Source organism: Piliocolobus tephrosceles, chromosome 11 (genome assembly GCF_002776525.5).
Source record: "Piliocolobus tephrosceles isolate RC106 chromosome 11, ASM277652v3, whole genome shotgun sequence".
In the NCBI taxonomy this organism is placed as follows: Eukaryota; Metazoa; Chordata; class Mammalia; order Primates; family Cercopithecidae; genus Piliocolobus; species Piliocolobus tephrosceles.
In genome coordinates this window covers 47,973,962-47,998,570 of record NC_045444.1, presented here as the reverse complement: position 1 = coordinate 47,998,570, position 24,609 = coordinate 47,973,962, and the positions used below count along the sequence as shown (strand labels likewise).

The window sequence follows — 24,609 nt, the reverse complement described above, 5'->3', positions numbered from 1 at the left end:
ACACCAGTTAGAATGGCAGTCATTAAAAAGTCAGGAAACAACAGATGCTGGAGAGAATGTGGAGAAATAGGAATGCTTTTACACTGTTGGTGGGAGTGTAAATTAGTTTAACCATTGTGGAAGACAGGGTGGTGATTCCTCAAGGATCCAGAACCAGAAATACCATTTGACCCAGCAATCCCATTACTGGGTATATACCCAAAGGATTATAAATCATTCTACTATAAAGACACATGCATATGTATGTTTACTGCAGCACTGTTCACAATAGCAAATACTTGGAACCAATCCAAATGCCAATCAATGATAAACTGGATAAAGAAAATGTGGCCCATATACACCATGGAATACTATGCAGTCGTAAAAAAGGATGAGTTCATGTCCTTTGCAGGGACACGGATGAAGCTGGAAACCATCATTCTCAGCAAACTAACACAGGAACAGAAAACCGAACACTGCATGTTCTCACTTATAAGTGGGAGTTGAACAATGAGAACACATGGACACAGAGAGGAGAACATCACACACAGGGGCCTATTGGGGGGTGGGAGGACTAGGGGAGGGATAGCATTAGGAAAAATACCTAGTGTAGATGACGGGTTGATGGGTGCAGCAAACCACCATGGCACATATAATACCTATGTAACAAATCTGCATGTTCTGCAAATGTATCCTAGAACTTGAAGTATAATTTTAAAAAAAGCAATAATTAATACAGTAGGCATGTAATAAAACAATCTTCTCGTAGGACAGTTAATCAAATACTAATCAGTCTCTTTTTTTAAATTTAATTTTATTATTATTATACTTTAAGTTCTAGGGTACATGTACACAACGTGCAGATTTGTTACATATGTATACTTGTGCCATGTTGGTGTGCTGCACACATCAACTCGTCAGCACCCATCAACTGGTCATTTACATCAGGTGTAACTCCCAATGCCATCCCTCCCCCCTCCCCCAATCAGTCTTTTTAATTTATTTCTCGTGTATAGAGAACCAAGAACTTATTTTTCATTTCCAGTATCCTTCTTAATTGACTAATATTATGCAGTAAGAACACAATAACTTACAATATTTATTAATATTTATTCCCATTAATAATAAAAATAGTATTATTTAGTATTTAAATTAAAATTTTGAATACAGGTTATGATTTATACTTGGTGGAAAAACAGATATGTTAGGACTTTTTAAGGAACAGGATATAACAATTGTATGTTACAAAAGAAAACATCAGATAACAGGCCAGGCGTGGTGGTAATTGCAGCACTTTGGGAGGCCAAGACGAAGGATCACTTGAAGTCAGGAGTTCAAGACCAGCCTAGTCAACATGGAGAAACTCCCTCCCTACAAAAACACAAAAATTAGCAGTGGTGGCAGACACCTGTAATCTCTGCTACTCAGGAGGCTGAGGCAGAATTGCTCGAACCTGCGAGACAGAGGTTACAGTGAGCTGAGATCGTGCCATTGCACTCTAGCCTGGGCAACAGAGCAAGACTCTGTCTCCCCACCCCCCACCAAAAGCAAAACAAAATCAGATAACAAATGAAATAGGCAGATAGAAATAGGCACATAGAAAGATACTAACTACCAATACTTAAGAAGAAACAGAAAACATGAATGGTATTATAATACCAAAAATGATTGAATCAGTAATTTTAAAACTTCCCACCAAAAAAAAAAAAAACAAAAAAAAAACAAAAAAAAACTTCATAAGCTCAAATGGCTTCACTGACAAATTCCATCAAACACTTAAAGAAGAATTATTACAAATTCTTCACATATGTTTTCAAAAAATGAAAGAAAACATTTCCCCACTCATTCTGTAAGGCCAGTATTACCCACATTACTATAATGCCCAAACCAAAGATATCACAAGAAGAGAAAATTATAAATCGATATCTCTTATGAATATAGATGCAAAAATTTTCCACAAAATACTAGCATGCCAAATCCAGCAATATATAAAAAGGATTACACACCATGACAAATTAGGATTTAGCACGAGAACAGAAGGTTGGTTTATCATTTGAAAATCAATTAATATAATAAATTTCATTAATAGAAAAAAGGACACAAACCTCATAATCATTATAATAGATACAGAAAAAGGATTTGATGAAACGCAGCACCGTTTCATGATAAAATCACTTAATGGATTAGGAGTAGGAAGAATTCCTCAACCTTATCAGAGACACCTACAAAAAATAAAAATTAAAAAAATAGCTAATATCAGACTTACAGATGAAAGCTAATGTCACACTGCTTTCCTGCTAAGATCATTAACAGGACTTCATGTCCTCTCTCATCACTTCTATTCAACATTTTATCAGTGGTTCTAGCCAAGGCAATTAGGCAAGAAAAAAATACATAAAGTATCCAGATTGGAAAGGAAGAAGTAAAACTCTTTCTACTAACAGATAACACAATCTTGCTTGTAGAAATCCTAAGGAATTCACTAAAAAACTATTAGAACTAACAATAAAGTTCAGCAGGGTTGCAGGATACAAGATCCATGTATAAGGACCAATAGTATTTCTATACACTCCCAATGAGCAATCCAAAAAGATCTAAATAAGTGGAAAGACATCCCATGTTTATGGATCATAAAACTCAATATTTTTAAGATGGCAATACTGCCTAAATTTATCAACAGATTAAATGTAATCTCTATCCAAATCCTAGATAGTTTTCTTTTTTTGCAGAAAGTGATGAGCTGATCCTAAAATTCATACAAAAATGCAAGGGACCCAAAATAGCTAAAACAATATTGAAAAAGAATAATAAACTTGGAGGAATCACACTTCCTTATTTTAAAACTTACTACAAAGCTCCGTAATCAAGACAGTGTGTTACTGGCATAAGGATAGATACATAGATCAATGGAATAGAATTGAGTGTCCAGAAATAAAGCCTTATACTTAGTTAATTGATTTGTGATGAGGATGCCAAGACAATTCAACAGGAAAAGTCTTTCCAACAAATGATGGTGAAACAATTGGATATCTGTGTGCAAAAAAAAGATGTTGGACCCAATTCCTCACACTATACACAAAAATTAACTCAAAATGGATCAAAGACTTAAATGTAAGAGCTAAAAACTATAGAACTCTTAAAACATACGGATACATTTTTATGTTTTTGAGTTAGGCAAATTTTCTAAGATATGACCAAAAATGCAAGAAACAAAAGAAAACATACATAAATTGGACTTCATCAAAATTTAACACTTTAGGATGGCCAAGAATACCATTTAAAGAGTGAAAAGTCTACATACAAAATGAGAAAAAGTATTTGCAAATACATATCCAATAAAGGCCATGTATCTAGAATATACAAAGAATTCTGGCAACTCAATAATAAAAAGATAAATAACTCCATTAAAAAATGGACCAAGGACAGGCATTTTGCTAAGGAAGATATACAAATGACTAATAAGCACATGAATGATGCACAATGCCATTAGACACTGCAAAATGCAAAACAAAACCACAACAAAATACCAGGAATGAAATTGCAGAGGAGCAATTAGGCATCCATTAAAGCCTACCGATTGTGAAATGGTTTGTCCTTGGGGGTGCAGTAGAAATAGAGACAAGCAGTAGACAGGGTTGGCAGGCCTGGGTGCTGGTTAAGGAAGAGGAAGGTCAAGGATCACACCAAAATATTTGTATTGAGAAACTACACGAATGGTAGGTGGTGCCATTTACTTGGATAAATTTGGAAGAGGAGCATGGAATTTTTTTCTTAGCATTAAACATATTGATTTTGAAGTGCTTGTGAGATATATAGTGGGGATTTTAAAGAGGAAGTGTAATAGACATGTCTGGAGATAAAAACACAATCCAGTGAAAGTCAGGTGTGATAGTGGGGTTAGGGGGTGGTTCAGCGCAGGGGTATGTAGTAGAAACCCTGGGAGAATGAAATGACTTGGGAAAGTTGCTCTTTCTCCAGCCCCATGTAGCAGCAGTAACAGCCATGACAAAATGTCAAATAGAGATTAGAGGAAAATGAGCTGGCAAAGGAGACTGAGGTCTTCAAAAATAAACAAGGCTTGCTTTCATCTTCAGGGTCACCAGAGGATCATTTGCCATTCATGTTCTTAAACATTATGTTGATTATATCTTAGGATCTTTGAAAGCCTTAGTTATCCTGAAAAATAAATGAACCCTAATTAAAATAATGTAACACAACAATAAAATAACACACAAATGGACTATTTTTAAATCCCGGCAAATCCTTTGAATAACTTATGCTATTCAGTGCTGTTCATAGAGAAAACCATGGAAAATTGCTATTAGAGTTGAGACATTCTTCAAGTAGACAATAATAATAGTAGCAGTAAGTAGCTTTATAATAGCTAGCAACCTATTTGCTTTGAAAAAGCTCAAATTGCCTCACTTTCTCTTAACCTAAGTTTTGAGGTGTAATTATTCTACCCCTTTGTTTGTTGCTTGGTTCTTGCCTACTTTTGTGTTTGTTGTATGTTGTTGTATGTGTACACTTACATTTTAATTATAGTATAGTGGCAAAGTATCTAAAACCAGATGCAACTGAATTTAAACTCCAGCTTTTCTATGTATTAGGCAAGTTAGCTCATCTTGCTAATTTTCATTTCCTAATCTGTAAAATGGTGTCCACAAAAGTATTTACCTCAGATGGTTGTTGTGAGGATTTAACAGGACTATGCATGTAGAGTGCTTGGTACGTACAATAACTTATACATTATAACACTTCTATTACTCATCTAAAGCCTCCTCATGTACTTGTTTTTCAAAGTTGTCAGTCTTGTTCCAATTTGATCATATTAGCTTGTAAATAGTATCTTTCCTGCCCTAATATTTACTGTCCTTGCCCCTGTGGAACTCACTCCAGAAACAAACAAAACCCAGTGTGATGACTGGAGATGATACCTCCCCATAGGTAGCACCTCTGCAGAGCCATCAGGAAGATGGGTGTGTTTTCCCCGGAAACCCTAGTTCCTTTCCTTGGTATGACCTCATATGCATCAATTACAAACCAAGTGCAAAAGTGAGAACAAAAGGACCTGCCAGCTATTTGCATGCCCATTTAATTTTCTCATTTGGTTTATGCTGAACGTTAGAACTAACATCCAATGTCTCTGCTCTGACACCCATTTCTAATTTTTCAGTACTAGAAAATCACATGGCAGAAACAGACACAGAAACCTAATAGAAGCACAACATTTTAAGAAAGAATTAAGAGAATAGCTAAATCATTACTTGCTTGTGAATCATTTCTGTGAATTGTGATTTCTTGGATTCATAATTGAAGTAATTTTCAGCTTTGCTTTAATAAGTTGAAAATGCAAATAATTAAAGCATAGTTAATTAGAGTGTTTAAGCAATGTATAAGTAACTATGCTAAAGATGGGCCAAAATGAAGTTAAGAGCACTGGTAAAACTTAAGAGCTAATCAAGTAAGTGTTAACATATACAGAGGAGAGATATACTTTCAGAATTCATGTTTACTTTTGTTCAACAATTAGAATTTAAAAATTATAGATGTCAAAGCTAATTTTCCAAAATCATCTAATAATTACATTTAATATTAAAACATTATTTGGAAGGGGACATGAAAATTCATTTATTCATCCAATAATTATTAATGGAATATTTTCTGGGTGACTAGAACATTTAGTGTATTTGGTGCTGTGGAGATATATTTTATACTGACTTACACACAGACACACACATACACACTTTCCAAACACTAGAAAACAATGACCCCAATGCTTTTTCTATAATCTTACTTAAGTCTAGTCTAGGGCAGAATCAGTCCCCTTGCCTTTTGTCCACTTTTCCAGGTGTGGGAAAGGGAATATACTTAAAAAGGAGTGCATTTGAAGGCAATGAGCAAGGTCATTGAACAGGGGGACAAACACTAAAGTAGGCCATTTACATTCCTTGGAAGCCATGGTCAACACTCAGTTATGTGGAATCTCTTCTCCATGACATGTGGATTGCTTCGCAGGCCAGCCCCACCCACCTACAATGAGTTTGTAGTCAAGGAATGATTCCTACTGATAGGCACAGGAGTGCATTGAGCAAAATAGATTCAGTGAAATCATTAAACTGAGATTCTGAACCTTTGCAGAAGAATCATCAAAGAGGCTGGGTAAAAACTAAAACTACCAGGATCCCACCCCCAGAGATCTGGATTCAGTAGGTTTGAGATAAGTACTAGGAATCTGTTTTTTATATAAGCACACTCCGAGGGGCTCCAAGGACCAAGTTTTTAAAAATATTTAAATGAAGGCAAAAGAGTCTACACATGAAATTTACAACTTGTAATAGAGGGTAGAAAGTAAGGGCAGATATATTCTCGGGGGAATTATCCAAAACGAGTGAACACAAAATCTGTCAAGTTGGTTTATTTTTTTATTCAGCAAATATTTATTGAGCCCCCATGCTATGTCAAGGACTGTCCTAGCAGCTGAACATATAATAGTGAGAAAAATCAATCACTGCTTCTACTTTTGTGGGTGGAGACCTATGTCTCATACAATTCTTTGCCACACAGAGATGAAAAAAATTCATGTTCAATAAATTTGGATAAATGTTGAGAAAGCAAAATCCCATATGTACAAAGAATCAAAGCTTGGATTGAAAATTCTAAGTAATCTTTATGTTTTATTCTTATTCTAACATGTGACTTAATGCACCATCTCAAAGGAGACACATTACTGCACTGTGTTTAAGAACACGTGATCATGTTTAGCCAGAAGAGTAGAATGCCTAATTTAAATTTCTCTGATTATATTGGGGATGAACTTAATGTACCCAGCCTGACATCAACATAATTACACTTTCTAAGCCCTGGATACATGACATATGATATGGTTTACAAAGCTAACATGAGGTTAGGAGTAATCATCCCAGCCCAATCTGTGCCTGAAATCTATTCCCACATACATGTAGCTGGCTCATCTGGATATGTTATTCATACATCCACTCATCACTTCCTGGGGGATGGTGAGGATTATTCTCATTATGGCAATTAGTAGTACAATTAGTACATGTTTAAAATTGCTTTACAGATATTTTGAGTCATATGCTAGGTTATCTATATTGATTGTTGCCATTTATAGCTACTATGCACTCATATAAAATTAATTGCTAACTAGGAAATAATATGAAATACAGTATCAAGTCCAGCCTTCCTGGATAAACAAAATTAGAGGTTTAAAGGAATAAATAATTAATTCTTAGAATCTTTTTGAGAAATCTGATAAGATCAAAATGCTTTTTAATGATACGAAAAGGAAAATGAGTAGGTATTTAAAAAGCAATTTGAAACTCTTGTTTTTTATGTTTTATTTATTCATTGTACAATATTAGTACTAATTACACTTATGATTTTAATTGTAACAGTTCAGTTATGGAGCTAGGCAATAAACAAAATGTTCAAGCATAACTGATGAATTTCGTTAAACTAAAATAAAAGTAAAGCTTAATTGTATATACTAATAGCCTTGTCTGGAACTGTGTTTCTCAAACTGTGGTTTTAGTAGATATTCAGAAGCAAAAATTCCCAGTGGACAAATCTGTTTGGGAAACACTGATCTAAAATATTTATTTGAAAAATACTGATGAGTTACAATAATGCTAAAAGGTAACATGTATTGACTGCTACCATGTGCCACACATAGAGCTAGATGTTTTAGTTGAATTATCTCACTTAATTTAGCCTTCTATGAAAACGAAGATTAATTACAGCATAAATGTCTCAATTAAGCATAATACAAGTAAGGAAAATTATATGCAAAGATGCTTAAATAGGGAAAACTATGTCACCAGCCATAACTGAAGCCTTATTTATACTTTTTAAAAAATAACTAAGGTTATATTCATTTATTGAATTAATATCAAAAACATTCTTTGAAAAAAATGGTGATCTTGGTATTCACAGTAAAAGGACTTAATACATTTTTAAATTTTCCATCTAGATATTCAGGATTGTGTAGGCACAAACTAAGTGCGTTTCAAATGGAAAATAAGTTCCACTATAAATAGTGTTATAGTTTTCCCTTTATTACATTAGAAATGGATTGCAACTTGTTCTTAGGAAAATTAAATAAAATTGCATTAAATACAATACTTGGCAATTATTCTAATGCTATTGTAGTAAACGGTCTTTTATTCACTAAATGAGAATTAAAAAATCAATGGTACGAATTCTACATAAGACCATTTCGTTAAACAGAAGATATTTCATTACAAATAAATGTATAGTGTACACAATCTTGTTTAGGATGCACAGATAATACAGAAAGATAATTATTTTAAAAATAGAATAACAATTCTATTAAGTATTCAGTGTCTAGTTGCAAAGGGGTTCACCAGCCACTATTCTTACAGCCATGGAATAAGTTGCCGCAAATTAAGGAAAGAAATAAACTCATGGTCCTAATCAAATGTGTGGCGCATACATGCATCAGCGTAAATCAGTTAAAACAACAGAAGATGTTATTATTCCACTTTATTATTTTGCTCTTACTACATACATAGCAGAACATTAATGTAACTACAAGGTTAATAGCACAGGTTGAGTTTCAGATTTCAAAATCTAGCATGGCATAGCTGGAAGAGATTGCCAACACCTTCTAGTCCAGTACCTCATAATATTGGTAAGCAAGCCAAAGCACCAGAGATCTTCTTACTAAAAACCATGCAGGGAATTCAGAAAAGGCACACATCTCATCCAGCCAGCCAACCAATCAGCCATCCAGCCATTCAGTCAGGCTTCATTTCATGCATTCATTCGTTCAACAACTATTTATTAGATACCTGTATGTGCTAGACGCTTGGGGTCTATGAGAAAAACAAGACATGATTCCTGGCCTTATGGTAACTGTGGGAAAACATTAATCAAATAATCACTCAAATATACACACAATTACAAACCAAGACAAGTGTTCTAAAAGCAAGGAACATGGTCTATGGGAATGTGTAAAAGGAAACCTGATCTAAACCAGGGGGTCAGAAAGGGCTTCTCAGAGGAAGTATATAGTTTTTGGATTAAGTAGTAAAGGTGAGAGACTAGAAAAGGCTGTAGACACCTTACAGAAAGAGTATTTGAGGAAAAGAAAGCCTGGCTTGTTAGTGTCTAGAAAGTAATGAGAGAGGAGCAAGAAGAGCTGACAGGGTAGACTGCCCCACACCAGCAAGTGCCTGTAGTCCATCCAGATCATCATTTGTGATCTTTACCGGAAGAGTCATGGAGGGCTGCAAAAGAGTTTTATAGCAGGATAAAGTTACAACTCCCATCTTTGACAGTTTTGTTTTCACCTGGGCAAATGCCAGATTCATAAATGGCACTCAAGGTACAGGATCTTCCTGTAAGTTTTAGTGGCCTGTGGAAGGGGTAAAGTGGGAGAGATGGAGAATGGCAATATGGATATAAAAGGGCATTGGGATTTGGTTGCCTTATTATCTGCCTGGTGTATCTGACTGCTTCAGGGCTCTGTAATGAATATTTGTTCTGAGAATAAGATCACGTTTGAAAAACACAATGGTTTTGAAGGATTCAAATATAGATTGAATTTGTTTGTGGTTTGTGAGCTACATTAGATTAGCTTTTCTACAGAAAACCCTCTACTCTTGGGACTTCTAAGATATTTTATATAGATCAAGGGGTTTTATTTCCTTTCGATCTGCTTTCTTTTTCTCAAAGTCCATAGTCAGTATGAGAAAATAGCCTATATTCATAATGCCTCTCTTGAGATTTCTGAAGGCAAGGGTTCTGGCCATTCTCATTTGATCTACTGGGATGCTAAAATACATCATTGATAAATCAGTTGAAATCTGAACCAAACCTATGTGAGGAAATACAGTGAATTGCATAAGAGAGTGGGATTTTAGCCAAACCTACCTGGTCTGTAATCCCAGCTCTGCAAAGACTAGAGTTGTTGGAACCTCATCTCATCTTCCTTCTGGAAAACGTTGAAAACTCTTCACTGCCTGAAGAACCATGCTCTGCATGGCCTTCCTTTGTAATCTGCATCTTCCCCTACAGTTTCCAGCCAGTTTTCCCTTCCAGGCAGTGAAACTACCTCCCTAATTCTTACTTATCCTATCTACAAAAAAGGAGATACTATTATTAATAATTAATAGTTATTACGAAAGGAGTTCAACAACCACTTAGCAAATAGCAGATATTATTATATAAGAAAGACTAGATGAAGGCCAGGCTTAGAATTTATTTGAGTTGTTAACCTTCTTTTTAATAAGGATGTGTTTGCTCTTTCCCCAAAGTTCATAACTCTGAAGAAAATACAATGAGAGCACTCACACTGAAGGATATTTTAAATGGGACATTTTCTTATAAAACATTTTTTCCAAACTGGATTTCAGGTAAGTGCATTATTTATCTTTAGGGGTTTTTTAATGTATTTTGTTTGGTTTTTATTTCAGTGCCAATGCATCTCTATAGTAACTGAAGCCATATCAGTTGAAATGTACAAAAGAACAATTATCTGAATGATTCAAGTGCTCAAAAAACCATTATTTTGACATAGCCATTCATACTGGATTTGCCCCATAGCAATGAGGCCAATAGGGTTTTAAATAGAAAAAGAAACGTTGAAAAAGCATTGTGAAATAATTTGAATGTCTGTAATCACTTTTGAGAATGGTAGATATATTCTTATTTAGGAGAAGTCACAAAAATTTTACCAAAAGAGAAATTCCATTATTAATCTGGATAATCTGGAGAACAGGCAAATCTCAATCTGACAATGAACCCCTTTAAGGGTCATGAAATTGGTATTTTCATATAGCTTTTCAAAATAGGATGTTATAAAGCAAATCTAATCAAATAAATAGTGAGATCAACTAAATAGTCCATGAAGTTTTAGTTGCATATCTTAAGTGTCACTGAACAAAATGGAATATTTTAATTTTTTCTCTTAAGAAAATAAAATTAATGCAAAGTGAGTTTCAAGTTGAACCAAACACAATCTAAATACAATTTATGTTTATTATTGCAAAAGAAATGTACATTTGAAACTAGTTTATCCCCTTTGTAACCCAGAGAAAACAAAATTGTGTTCCTAAGCACCCTGAATCAGCTAAAATAGGGCTGCTGTTTGCAAATGTGGCATCTTTGTGTGAAGTAGAACAAAGCATTCTACCTTCTTCCTTCTACCACCAACCTACTATTTTACATTTCACAAAGCAATGTGTACTGGACAGAGAGGAAAAACAATGTAGGTCTGTGAAACAGGAGAGATTTCTTCTCTTAGGAATGCATTTCCTGTTAAGAGAGCCCATTTAAATTTTGTTTTCTTTCTTGTTTAAAGGACAAGAATATCTTCATCAATCTGCAGATAACAATATAGTACTTTATAATATTGAAACAGGACAATCATATACCATTTTGAGTAACAGAACCATGGTATGTATCCAACATCATCGTCCCCCTCAGAAACTTTTGCCAGCTCTTTATTGACCAAGAAACAGAGTTCAAAGTCTTAGCACCTGATCTGGACACAACTTGCCTTCCCACCTCCGTGCTCCACTAGAGTCTTCCAGTTCTGTCTGCTAATCCCATTAGACTACTGTCTTTGGCTTCTTCCAAATCACCTAACATCTTTCCTCCTTTTTGAATATAGTATAGCATAAGATAGGAGTTAAGAACTCAGTCCTTAGTGTCAGGCCAATTGAGGCTGAAATCCTGGCTCAGTCCCTTACTGGTCGTGAAACCTTGGGTAAAGGATTTCACTACACCGATCTTATTATGCCTCAGTGTTTTCCTTGGTAAAGTGGGAATAATAATGCCTCTTTTGTTTAATAAAGGAATTAAATGAAATAATATTTACAAGTGCGTAGGGCAGTGCCTAACATAGAATAAGTGCTTAATAAGTGGTAGCTATAAAGTATGGGCACTTAACTGTTCTGTCCCCTGGGCTGCCAGTCCTCCAACTCTCTCCACTCTGAAAAACCTACTAATCTTTCAAAACCAAGTTTAGATCATACTCTCTTTCTCTTTGCAATCAATAATCCTCTGATTTGAGTTTAATCATTTCTTTCTTAATAATTTTGCAATGCTATATTGAATCTTTTATAGGACATTCTAATTTGTAGTATGTTACTGCTTAACAAGTTCATAAGTTTCTTGAAATCACAAAGTACATATTATCTCTTGCATCCTTCTCCCATAGTATCTAGCAAATTTCTTTGAATTACAGTTTAGTTCCACAAAATATTTTTTCAATTGCATTGAAAGTCTATGTATGTAGGAGTATGTTAATAATATTCTTTTAAAACTACAAATTTACATGGCTCTTTGTTATCTTTTCTGTATTCTAATCAACCTCTTCATTATTTCAGAAAAGTGTGAATGCTTCAAATTACGGCTTATCACCTGATCGGCAATTTGTATATCTAGAAAGTGATTATTCAAAGGTATCAACTATTTAATTTGGTTATATCCAACTATATCTCCTACTAATCCACAAGGTGGTTTAAAAAAGTGAGAGAAAGCAAGAGTCTGTCTTTGCCTCTAAATATTCAGGCCCTGGTCACCAATAATCTTCAGCAAGATATATTTCAATCTTATGGAGCTTGTTTAAGTGTGAAAGCACTTTAAGGAACAGAGTCCAAAATAATACTTGCATCATTCATTAACAACAGCACAAACATACTTAACAAGAAAATGAAGAGCTTTGTTCACGAAGAATTATAAGCCAAATATTCTTACTCATTTGTTTCAATTATTATTTTTAAAACTATACTCAAAGAAAGGCAAGCATTTTGCGGCAAAAATACATGTTGAATGAAATTCTCTTTACCCAATTTTAAGGGGTATAATTAGAATGAATTACCCAGGTGCAGGGTATTCCTTATGGACTGTGGAAATCATTGTGGTTTTGCTTCAATACAGGTAAAACATGAAGGGAAAATTTCTGGGATAGAGTATGCAAAGATAAGCTTTTTATGTTAGGAAATTTCTTTGGGTATGCTTTTTATGGAGTGAGGGTTGAATCACTGCTGAGATTAGTTCTGGAACTTGCACAAACGGCACAAAAGTCCACAGTAAGACTCTTTAAATGAAGACTCATTTGGAATTGAAACATATTCTTCCTTGTGCCTTGTGAAAGTAGTCCTTTTATAATTCTGAACTTTGAATTGGATGATATATGATTATACATTATTGATATAAGCTTTCTAACAAATGCAATTTGTTTTTTGTCTTTCTTCTTTCTGACAGCTTTGGAGATACTCTTACACAGCAACATATTACATCTATGACCTTAGCAATGGGTAAATCACCTCTGTTTATCAATACTACTTAAATCTAATACCTAGAATGTTTTCATTCCAAACTCTGATTTGGGGTTAAGAAGACTTTATCTTCTTACTGATCTTTGTTTCTTACTTTTTAGTAATACAGTATATATGTACCCATAAAGCTTACAAAATTCAAGAAAATACTTATATGGGATACCCACCTCTTTATTTGACTAATATTTTGTATCTTTATTCACAATGTTGTTTTGGATTTTCCGTTTTTGAAGATCAAATTAAACATGTGCTATTTATGGACAAAACATATATAGGAAAGCACAAAACCATTCTTGGGAATGAGACACTATTTTTAGGAGAGCGGCTATTTCGCTGATGGGAGGAGGAAGGGAGGGAGGGAGATGCAGCATTAGTTGTGTCTGAACACATACTCCATTAATTGTTTTAAAATCAATTATTATAAAAATGACAAAATGTTAAAATTATTTTTAAAATGGAAAAATATTTGACATGTAAACTACTAAATGTTCTTTTGAATTTAGTTGGTAGATAAATTGTCAGACAAATACCATTTTCCATATATATATATATATGTTAACTGTTTGAAGCATTTACCATTTAAAAGAAAAAATTAAATGAATGTGCAGATAGGCGAAGGATTGACGAAGAGAATTTCTGGCAGCAAGAAGAATATGTAAAGGCTTAAAAGGGGGAGGGAGAGCATTGTGCGTTTGGGAAATGCAAAGTAGGTCAATTTGTTTGAAATTGAGGGAGGGGCCTGCTGACTAGTAGGAGGTGGTGTAAGGTTGGGGAACAGCCAAGCCAGGAAGCATAGACCAAATAATAATGAGGAAATCATTAAAATGAGTTTAGATCTTTCTTTCTGATGACAATAAGGATTCATTCAAGGGTTTTAAATGGAAAATGACATGATCAGATTTGCACTTTAGAAAAATCACCCTGGCTAAGTTTGGACAATAAATTGCCTTAGCTACTCATCTTAATGTGATATCCTCTTTGCTGTTATATAAAAGGGGAAATAATTATATGGTTTGAAGAGGTATTGAAAAAAAACTTCTGGTCTATTTCCCCTTTTGTCTAGCAAGAGCACAACTGTTTTAAAAAAAATTATCTATCTACTTCTTTCAAATGTTCAGAAAAGAATTACTCTGATCTACTTAAACTGTCAAATTAAGAAATAGCAAGTGCTTCTTAAAGTAGAATCTAAAATTCATCTAATGCATTCTGAGTCCTTCTTGCCTCTGAATCCATATCATCACCAAATTTTAAAAACATTTATTGAGCCCCTTCTATGTGAAACACATATAACAATGAGATGCAAATGAGCTTGGGGCACCAGCCCTACTCTTAAGAAATCTTTCGATTAGTGAGTGGGGAATCTTAGTCTTTCAGTCCAATTTCTCAAGGCTTTCATCATGTCTTTGTTTTTCTTTTAATCATTTTGAAATTCTTTTGTTGAGGCTCGCCAAAATGAACAGCATTCAAAAAAATGATAATCCTAATATTTTAATCATGGATTATATAAGCTTTATGGCCTAAAATCGCATTAAATATTTAGTTTCTCTGCAGTGAATTTAATCAAACCACTGTTTTTGTTGTTTGTTTCTTTGTTTTCTGCACAACTATCTAGTATTTCAGATTTGGGGAGGGGGCGGTCAGGTAAATACAGCATAACTTAGGAAGTGAAGGATGGATGGCAAACTTGTTTGAGATTCCAGGCCTCCTTGAATACCACTAATTTCAAGTCTTTTATATGCCTTTGAAGACTCTATAAAAATCTAGCATAGAGAAAACAAGACAGTACTGGTTTCAAGCTAGGTAGGCAAAACTGAGGAAATGAACGCCTTTGTAAAGCATCCTCCCTCGCCTTTTCTCATACCTTTAGTGACTCAGCAAACAGAAAATGGCAGCTGTGGTGGCTTGAGACATGCGCTGAGATTTTTAGCTTAGTGCTGCCTGTGTGATTGCATAGATGATTCCACTGCATGCAGAAAACTGAAACAATGTTACAGTATCAAAGGTAACATGAGCTTGAGAACAAATTGTGAACCAGGTGAAGAACGTCTTCTTCTTTTGTTTGAGACAGGGTCTCGCTCTGTCGCCCAGGCTGGAGTGCAGTCGTGTGATCTCGGCTCACTGCAACCTCCTCTTCCCGGGTTTAAGCAATTCTCCTGCCTCAGCCTCCTAAGTAGCTGGGATTAGTAGGCTTGTGCCACCACTGCTAATTTTTGTGTTTTTGTAGGTACGGGGTTTCTCCATATTGGCCAGACTGGTCTCGAACTCCTGGCCTCAAGTAATCTGCCACCCAAAGTGCTGCGATTACTGGCGTGAGCGAGCCGGCCAGGCCTGGGTCAATCTTTTAACCGGGATCTCGCATCCCTTTCAACATGTTCCCCATCACCCAGGGGCCTGGTGCTCATGTACTGCCCTCTGGCGGCCAAGACTCTCATTGCAGCGCCAATGGTCACTTTCCACGGGAATCACTTTCCCTACTCAAAACTATGCCATGTTCCCTGGTTACTCGCTAGGTCTCATGCAAGCACCTAAAAACTTACATCAAGGCAGTGTGTGTTACAGATCTTCACAACTGTACAAACATTAAAAGAATGGGAAAGGCAGAAATGTCAGGCACATGTTAGGTCCAGGTTGGAGAGCTTTTTTGGAGGGGTTAGGCAGGAGTCTTTTTTGAGGCTCTTCAAATTGTGCTTGGGCGGCAGGTCTTGCTTTGCTTTCCCATGAAGGCAGTCTTGATGAAACTGTTAATCCAATCTTCAAGATGACAAAAGTCAAAAAGTAAGCATGACATCCTATGACTCTGTAACAGTTATAAAAATCTGAATGCATTCTTGCTGAAGAACTACAAAAGCTCCACAATGCAAGTCACTTAACTGAATACTTGCAGAGTGACTCTAAGCATCAAAGTGAGAGTTTTGGCCAATAGACTATTTGAAATTTCCCCATGGGTGGAGGACTTTACAAGCTTAAGGCATACTGCCCAGTATACAATCCGTTTTTCAGTTTAGCTTGAGATCAGATGTTCCTTTCCTTTTCTGATTTCAAGTCAGATCCCTGGGGAGATTGTCAAATGGCATCTTATTTTCAAAAATTTGAAATGCATATGCATTCACAGAGATGGGGGTTGTGAATGAGAATGTAGAAGAGCACATACTAAACTTCAGCACAATTATAGAATTTCAGAGCTGGAAGGCACTTCAGTGACCATTTCAGTCTAGTGTGTGCAAATTTTACAATCCCAGGGGTTAAAAGGACTTGAGTTTAATTCAAGGTCTGCCAAGAACTAGCAATGTGGTCTTAAAAAGTTCTATCAGCTCTTTAAGCCTCATATTTACTTTCTATAAAATGAGAGGATTGTATTAGATAATTTCTAGAGATGTCCTCCACTTTGGCAGTCTGTAAGTATTTAATCTATTCACCTCACGATAAAGGTCAGAAAACTGACACCCAGAAAAGTTAAGTGACTTTTAAGTAACTGCTGGAAGAACAGAAATCAACACCTATGTCTCTAGTTCTTCATTCCTGCATTCTTTTCATTAGGTTTGTAGGTGCAGAGGGAATGAGCCTTAATTTTAATTGTTTATTTTTTCTGCTTATACAGATTATTAATTTTTTTGCATTAAACAGCAAGATTTATTGTTTTTCTTTCTTTCTTTCTTTCCTTCTAGAGAATTTGTAAGAGGAAATGAGCTTCCTCGTCCAATTCAGTATTTATGCTGGTCGCCTGTTGGGAGTAAATTAGTAAGTGTTTAAATTTTTGAAGTGTTTAATCATGTAAATAAAAGAGGAGCCATTTGATTTTGGCCTTTGTTAAATTTCTCTGCCTGAAAGAAAAAAAAAATACATTCATGACTATTTTAGTGGTTAAAAACGGGAAGAGTTTTGATAAATTGAAACCCATCTGAGAATTCCGCAAAATCTCAAGCTCATGGATAGACTTCTTTAAATATAGCAGTCAAAAACTTTATCCTTATACTCAGCCAGAATGCGTTGTGCCAGAAAGCTCAGGAAAAATATGGTTTTCACAAGTTTCCCAGACTAGCTTCAGACAACATGAAATTTGGTCCAAGCTCTTATTTAAGGACTCTAAATAAAGATTAGATCTGGCTAGCTATTAATATTCAGAGATTTATTCGACTTTCTGTCAATATACATAATTATTTATTTGGGGGTAATGAAACAACTAAGAAAATAATAGGCTTTACTTTTTATTTGATTCAGACTTTAAAATTTATAATTGATGTTAATGTAAGGTGGTTGGATTTTTTGACCTATTAAAATGATATTTTAGTTGTGAATCTCTTTTGTATCTTTATTACCACTCTGTTTAAAGGTATTAGAGGAATAACTAAAATAAATATACAGCCTTCATTTAATTTGTTGTGGAATTTCCCCTTACCACCACTTCTAGGCATATGTCTATCAAAACAATATCTATTTGAAACAAAGACCAGGAGATCCACCTTTTCAAATAACATTTAATGGAAGAGAAAATAAAATATTTAATGGAATCCCAGACTGGGTTTATGAAGGTAAGCTGTATTCCTTTTCTACTGTTAATGCTTTAGGCTTTTAGTTTAAAATAATTTCATATACTTAGTAAGATTTAGATGAGTAGTATCTTATTTCCATGAAGGGTAGCATTGCTGAAAATTGTCTGTAGGTTATGAATAGGGCATACGTATTTTAAAAGAACAAATTCTTATTATCACAAGACTGGTAGAATTGATTTTCATTAACATTACTATGAAGTGGTAGTAATGATTTATAATCCAAAAACATATATGGTCCTCAGGTGCTGCATTAGTACATTTTCTCATGTTAACTTTTTCTTTAGAAAAAAAATTTTTTTTTCCAAAACTAAACAACTGTCTATGTTATCTTATGGGAAAATATTTTTACTTTCTGATACTCTGTTGATTTTGTTCTCATTCTTGGTAATGTACAATTCAGGAATTAACTGGACTTTAAAAAGACTTCTAGTCTCTATCTATCTGTCTATCTATCTATCTATCTATCTATCTATCTATCTATCTATCTACCTATCTAAACTAATTCTGTTTTTTTTTTTTAATTCTTAGGAGGGAAATGTAAGTTTCAATGTTTATGCCACTCTCTAGTACAATTACAGTTCTTTCTGTTTTGGCTGTTTTAGGTGACTAAAAAACCTGAAGCTGCCCTGAAAGAAAAAATTAATTATTGCTGACATATTTATTATTCATTTAAAAAATTACATTTCTGATTAATGTCATTTTCTAACAAGGCTAATTGATGTTCGATATAGAGTAAAAGGTTAAACTATTCCTCTTAACTCAGATTATGTAATTTTTTTCATAACCAAAGTATGACATATGTCACATCCACATTAAATAAATTATTTCAGTTGATAAATAGCTATTCAGACGTATTTACAATGATTTTAAGAGTAAAATGTAATTATAGTTAATATCTTAGTACTTATTTTTCAGAGGAAATGCTTGCTACAAAATACGCTCTCTGGTGGTCTCCTAATGGAAAATTTTTGGCATATGCGGAATTTAATGATACAGATATACCAGTTATTGCCTATTCCTATTATGGCGATGAACAATATCCTAGAACAATAAATATTCCATACCCAAAGGTATGTTGAATACTTTCAGCAGATGCTTTCATTTTCCTGGTATCAAAATGAGCAATGATTTACCATGAGTGAAGGTGGGATCAACAAGTTTGGAGAGCTTCTTATCCTTGTGCATTGTAAGGCAAACACTGTACTGTGCTCTATTATTTATGTGGACATCTGTTGCTTTGGACATCTGGTTGTGCTGGATGAAGTAGTCTTTGTAAAATCTATTGCAGAATCTTTGAAAAACATATGGTCTTGATCATGGAGGAAAAACAAGCTTAACTTAATTTTAATTTTTTTTCATATTTCATGCTCCAAATTCAGGGTAAAGTTCTGTTTTGCAATTCTCTCTTGAATTCTCATGTAAATGCAAACTAGAATAAGAAATACAAATGTTAAATTTGATGTTTCTGTCAGGTAGAAGTAGGCATGGGTTATGATCTTTTCAGGATATACAAGATAGGTTAAATTTGTAAGTCTCAATTTCTTCCTTGAAGGAATTAGACATGGTGTGAGCCCACAGTTTTTTGAATATTTAACATTGTAGAGTTGTTATACATTCTTTTTATCCAGTCTTACGTCTGGAGGGAGGAGACTTCAGTGTGCAGTAGGAGAATGGGTCACGTCTCAGTGAAGAAGCATTATATCCTAATTTCAATGTAAAAATGGTATCAGAAAAAATGGAATCAAAGTACAAATTCACCTCTTGCACAAGGAATCAGATGCAATTTTAGAATTCACTTCTTTGTTCTTTGGATCCTATTCCTTTTACTCACCAAGAGGAACATTGTCATGGCTGGACACAGTGGGTCCCTGTGTGACAAAGATGGATGGATGTGACATACACACAAATGAATTCTAAGCAAGCCAAAGTGGCCATAGAGAAAGAAATAGAATTGCAGACAATCTAATATTTATGTTAAAAGTCTAAAAGCTGTGTAAAAACTCTAGAAGCTGGAGATGTTTGGGAGAGGCCTAGCATTTTGGGGGGACCCAAGATGTAAAAGAACTCAGATCTTTGGGAGGACCTAAGGGAGCAGGAAGAGATGGGGAACCCAGAACTGAAGAGTAACTGGCACTGATTGGGAAGTTGGGACCCACATTCTCATATTTCCTTGAGGCTTAAAGTTGCTAAAACATCTGGCATTAGGTGGAGATGTGGGACAATTCCAAAACACTAAGGGAGCGCTTGATAATCTTGGGAGTGAAACAGGGAGGTCCTAAGGGAGATTGAACAGTTCTTTGGATGAATTCAAACAGCACTGAGTCATTAAATACTGTGTACCTACATTTCATAAATTTAAGTTTTATTACAACTGCAAGATTCTCTCTTTCTACAGTAAAGTAACAGAGGAACTCTAAGAAACTGTCTAGGTATGAGCTATATTGTCATGTAAATTTTAAGTATGCAGTAGTATAGAAAGCACAAAACAAGAAAAGTACAAATCTCATGGATACTTCATTTGGAGGTGAAATTTCCCTAATCTTTTGGAGATGGTGGCAGTAATAATATAAGCAGGTAGGAGACTGAGCATTTGGTGATTGTCCTAGACCAAATCATATGGCAAAAGCAAAAAGTGTCTTTCACTTATTTTTTCTTTCTCTTCTCCTCTCAAATTAATCCTCCTCTGAACTCTCTTTGGTATACAGAGATATGATTATTATTATAATTATCCCAACAATAAAAATGAGAGAGCTCCATCTTGGAAATCAGAAAAGATAATATAGTTCACAGAACTGCACTTTCATATCCAAAATGATTTTCCTTATAAATTAAAGCTCTCTCATTAGGCATTTAAAACACCTATTTTCACTCTGGTTGACACAACATTTGTAATTGCCCTGCAGGTAAAATTGAAATGAAATTCCTTGTCATGTTATAAATAGAATGTATTCCACAGTGACATACATAAGATTATTCACTTAGAAAAATATGTCTAAATTCCTACAATTTCTTTAAAATGGTGGTGATAATTGGAAATTTAGGGGGTTATCTATCTCAATTTTTTTGGCAGGCCGGAGCTAAGAATCCTGTTGTTCGGATATTTATTATCGATACCACTTACCCTGCATATGTAGGTCCCCAGGAAGTGCCTGTTCCAGCAATGATAGCCTCAAGGTAATTCATCTCAGATCCCTCCCATCTTTCTATCCTATATTCTAGTGAGTTTGTGCTATGCATGCTAGAAGCAAAAACAAATAAGTAAATAAGAGTTGCACACAAAGCTGAAGACATACAAAATTAAAGCTGACAAATAAGTTTCCGTAATTGGTTTTTCAAAATTAGCCCTTTTACACATATAAATGTGACCTCAGTGATCAATCTAAGCGAAACCTTCCTCAGATGTACAGATGTGAACTTGGGACAAGTAAGCAGATAGTAAAATTATGTATGCCCTTACCCTGGCTTCTTTCAAGTTTGGCTGACTTTATCTCAAGCCAGGGTTTGGGGATCTATGTGGATCACATGTGTACGGTAAATAAGAGAAGATAAGCTGACCCTCTCCAAAAATTAGCATTTTTCGCCATGAAGCAGGCTATTCTCATTTATCTGGTTTTAGAGTTGTCTAGAGATGAACTGTAGGCAGGCAGAGACGTGAAGCGTTCTCACTTCCCGAGCATGATGCCCTACGTCTCATTGCCTGATTAGTCCAGATTACAGCAACCTTCAGTCAGTCCTCTGTGGTCTTTCTGGTTGAAGTGGCTAAGGGGAAGAGGAGCCCAGGCCCTGCCTGTTGGGCTTTCTTAACACTTCCCAATGCCTAGCGGGCCAAGCTTGGGTCTTCTCCTTCTGCCTCATGAAGAATAGCCAAGATCAAGTGACTGATCATTAATAGAGTTTAAAAGAACCCCAGAGAAGCTTCTACTGGGCCATGCTGAGTCCACTCATGTATAATCAAACGTGACTTTACATTTTTGAATTATCTGCTATCCCCCACCCTGATCGAGTGGATGAAAACTTAATACATCATTTTTTTTTTAAGTGTCATTCTTCTTAGGTGGCAAATGAGCATAACACAAGGATTCCAGAGGCTTGTTTGAACAGCTGTAAAATACTAACAATAAAATAGTAGTAGCAAACATATTCTGAACACTCATCATGTAGCAGACATAGTTCTTAAGCGGTTTAAGCACTGTCAGCCAATCTTTACAGCAATCTTTAAAATAGGTAATATTATTATTCTGATTTTATATAAAAATAGAATAGTTAAGTAACTGGCCGTAACTGGCCTAAAGGTATATAACTATTACGACACAAAGCCCGGATTTGAGCCTGAGGCCCCTTGCAGCTCTGTGATTTCCTTTACATCAATTTTCCAGAAGTTTGTGATTCATTTTATGTTGATGTTCTCTACCTACTAGTTCATCCTCAGAGTCATGGAATCATTGCTGCCATTCACTGACATCTAGTATGTGCCAAACACTATTTGAGTTATTTCACATACATCATCTGTGATTCATTCCACAAGCCTGAATTTCAATACCTGACCATAGTCACAGCTAAAACAGCTTCCAACATGAATCCGCCAGGGGACAAAGATTATCCTTTTATCACACTTGTCTCTCTCTCAACTAATTGTAAGGTGAAAAATTTGAGTTTACTTGTGCAAAATGTCAGTTTAATGCTTTGTTTCCCCTCTAGATTGATCAGTAGCTTTAGCATTATGTTTTAAATTCTTTTCTAAGATGTTAAAATCCAGAAACGGGGAGAAAACTCACATATGAAATGATTTCATTAGATGAAGAAACTCTCATAGATATTTTTTAAGTAAGTAGAGCTATTTAAACTTTCTCTCCAGAGAAAGGAATGTTTCTTCTTCCTTAGCTATTAAATAAGTATTGTATCTTAATGACATATATTCTTCAGAAAACAAAAATTAAGAAATTATTTTTTGTGTGAAACTGGTTTATGGTTGTGACTACCTGTTTCTATGTTATTTTCAGTGATTACTATTTCAGTTGGCTCACGTGGGTTACTGATGAACGAGTATGTTTGCAGTGGCTAAAAAGAGTCCAGAATGTTTCGGTCTTGTCTATATGTGATTTCAGGGAAGACTGGCAGACATGGGATTGTCCAAAGGTAGGGTATATTAAGATCACAGATACATATTTCTGAAGATCAAGGCACAATAGTGGGGATTCATCTATAGCTAACATTTTATTTTGTAAAGCCAGGATTACTGCATTCAACTCCCAACTGCTTTGCAAAAAAGCACTCAGTATTCACAGGTCCATCATTTTATTAAATAAATAAGATGTCTTTTATTTTCTTGAATGACTTAAACCTTGAAATTGAATAGCCAAAAATTAAAAATGGGACAACATGACATTGGGAAAATCAGATATCTGGTTCTCAATTATGATGGTAAACCAACCTTTTGAGATTATAACATTGGCAGTCCAATAAACAGCAAAAGAATGCAGATGAAATCATAACATGGGTCTACTAGGTAAATATATATGTTTTAAACAAAAGAACCAGAGAAGAAATGCAAATGGGGCATGCATGTTCTATTCAATATTAAAAATGAAAAATTATAAAGGAAACGGATATTATCAAAGGAAATCCAGATATTCTGATTTCTGTTTTTTTTTTTTTTTTTTTTTTTTTGAGATGGAGTCTGGCTCTGTCACCAGGCTGGAGTGTAGTGGGTGATCTGGCCTCACTGCAACCTCCGTCTTCCAGGTTCAAGTGATTCTCCTGCCTCAGCCTCCTGAGTAGCTGGGACTACAAGCATGCACCACCACACCCAGCTAATTTTTTAATTTTTAGTAGACATGGGGTTTCACCATGTTGGCCAGGATGGTCTCGATCTCTTGACCTCATGATCTGCCCACCTCAGCCTCCCAAAGTACTGGGATTACAGGCATGGGCTACCACACCCCACCCAAATATTTTGATTTTAAAATCAAATGAGAATTACTGAGAATGTGACATAAGATATTAGACCAAATTATTCTGTTATCAGGTTATCTTAGGACAGTACCCGATATCTACTAATTTTGGGCAAAAAAAGCCTTGAAAACTAAGCAGAGATTTATTGTTGAGTTTTAATTGTTTCTATTGCTCAAATTCAAATGTAATCTGTTGAATTAATGAGTCGGAAAAACCGCTTAACCAATGTATAAACTTTAAAATAAGCCTGTTCTTAATTACTCACATTAGAGTCTAAGAGATACAAAATGTTTTCTTTAAATAGGATATTTGATGGGTACATTTCATGAGGCTTCTAATTATGAAGAAATGTTTCATTAAAACAAATATAGAATAATCATATTTTATAAAGTAAAAAGAAAAGCACAGAACAATCAAAGTAAATCACTAAATTTCATCTAGAAATTAGGACATTATGTTTTGCAAGAAAAAAGTCATATGAGTCTGTTTGGAAATATATCAGGACTATAATAGTCAACATTACTCAGGCTAAAAATATTTTTTTAAATCACTACTGTGTCTGTGAGAGGCTTGACTAATTTTGATGGAATATGCTAGAAGCGTATTTTTATCTTATATATATTTTGATATACAAAGCAGGAAGATTTTGGCTTTAATGCAGTATCATAGGCAAAGAAAGGATAGACTAATCTTGATTATGCTAGTTAATTAGAAACAATTGGTCTGATTAGTCAGCTTTGGGTAACTATATCTTTAAACTTTTCAATGAATCTAGGTATTAGGGACTATTGCTTTAA

The 24,609-nt window shown here is 34.9% G+C and overlaps 1 protein-coding gene across 2 annotated transcripts in view; it reads left to right on the top strand.

Moving 5' to 3' along the window:
- The window catches only part of FAP (fibroblast activation protein alpha), a 71,805-nt gene that overhangs the window by 5,601 nt on the left and 41,595 nt on the right, over positions 1-24,609 (top strand). The window contains exons 3-11 of one of the 2 annotated variants that reach the window (XM_023217333.2): positions 10,281-10,379; positions 11,327-11,421; positions 12,357-12,431; positions 13,237-13,289; positions 16,976-17,048; positions 17,719-17,839; positions 18,776-18,930; positions 20,931-21,034; positions 22,861-22,996. In XM_023217333.2, the coding sequence (XP_023073101.1) occupies positions 10,281-10,379; positions 11,327-11,421; positions 12,357-12,431; positions 13,237-13,289; positions 16,976-17,048; positions 17,719-17,839; positions 18,776-18,930; positions 20,931-21,034; positions 22,861-22,996 (911 nt within the window). The remainder of the gene's footprint in view (positions 1-10,280; positions 10,380-11,326; positions 11,422-12,356; positions 12,432-13,236; positions 13,290-16,975; positions 17,049-17,718; positions 17,840-18,775; positions 18,931-20,930; positions 21,035-22,860; positions 22,997-24,609) is intronic. The other variant, XM_023217334.2, reaches the window with a different exon arrangement.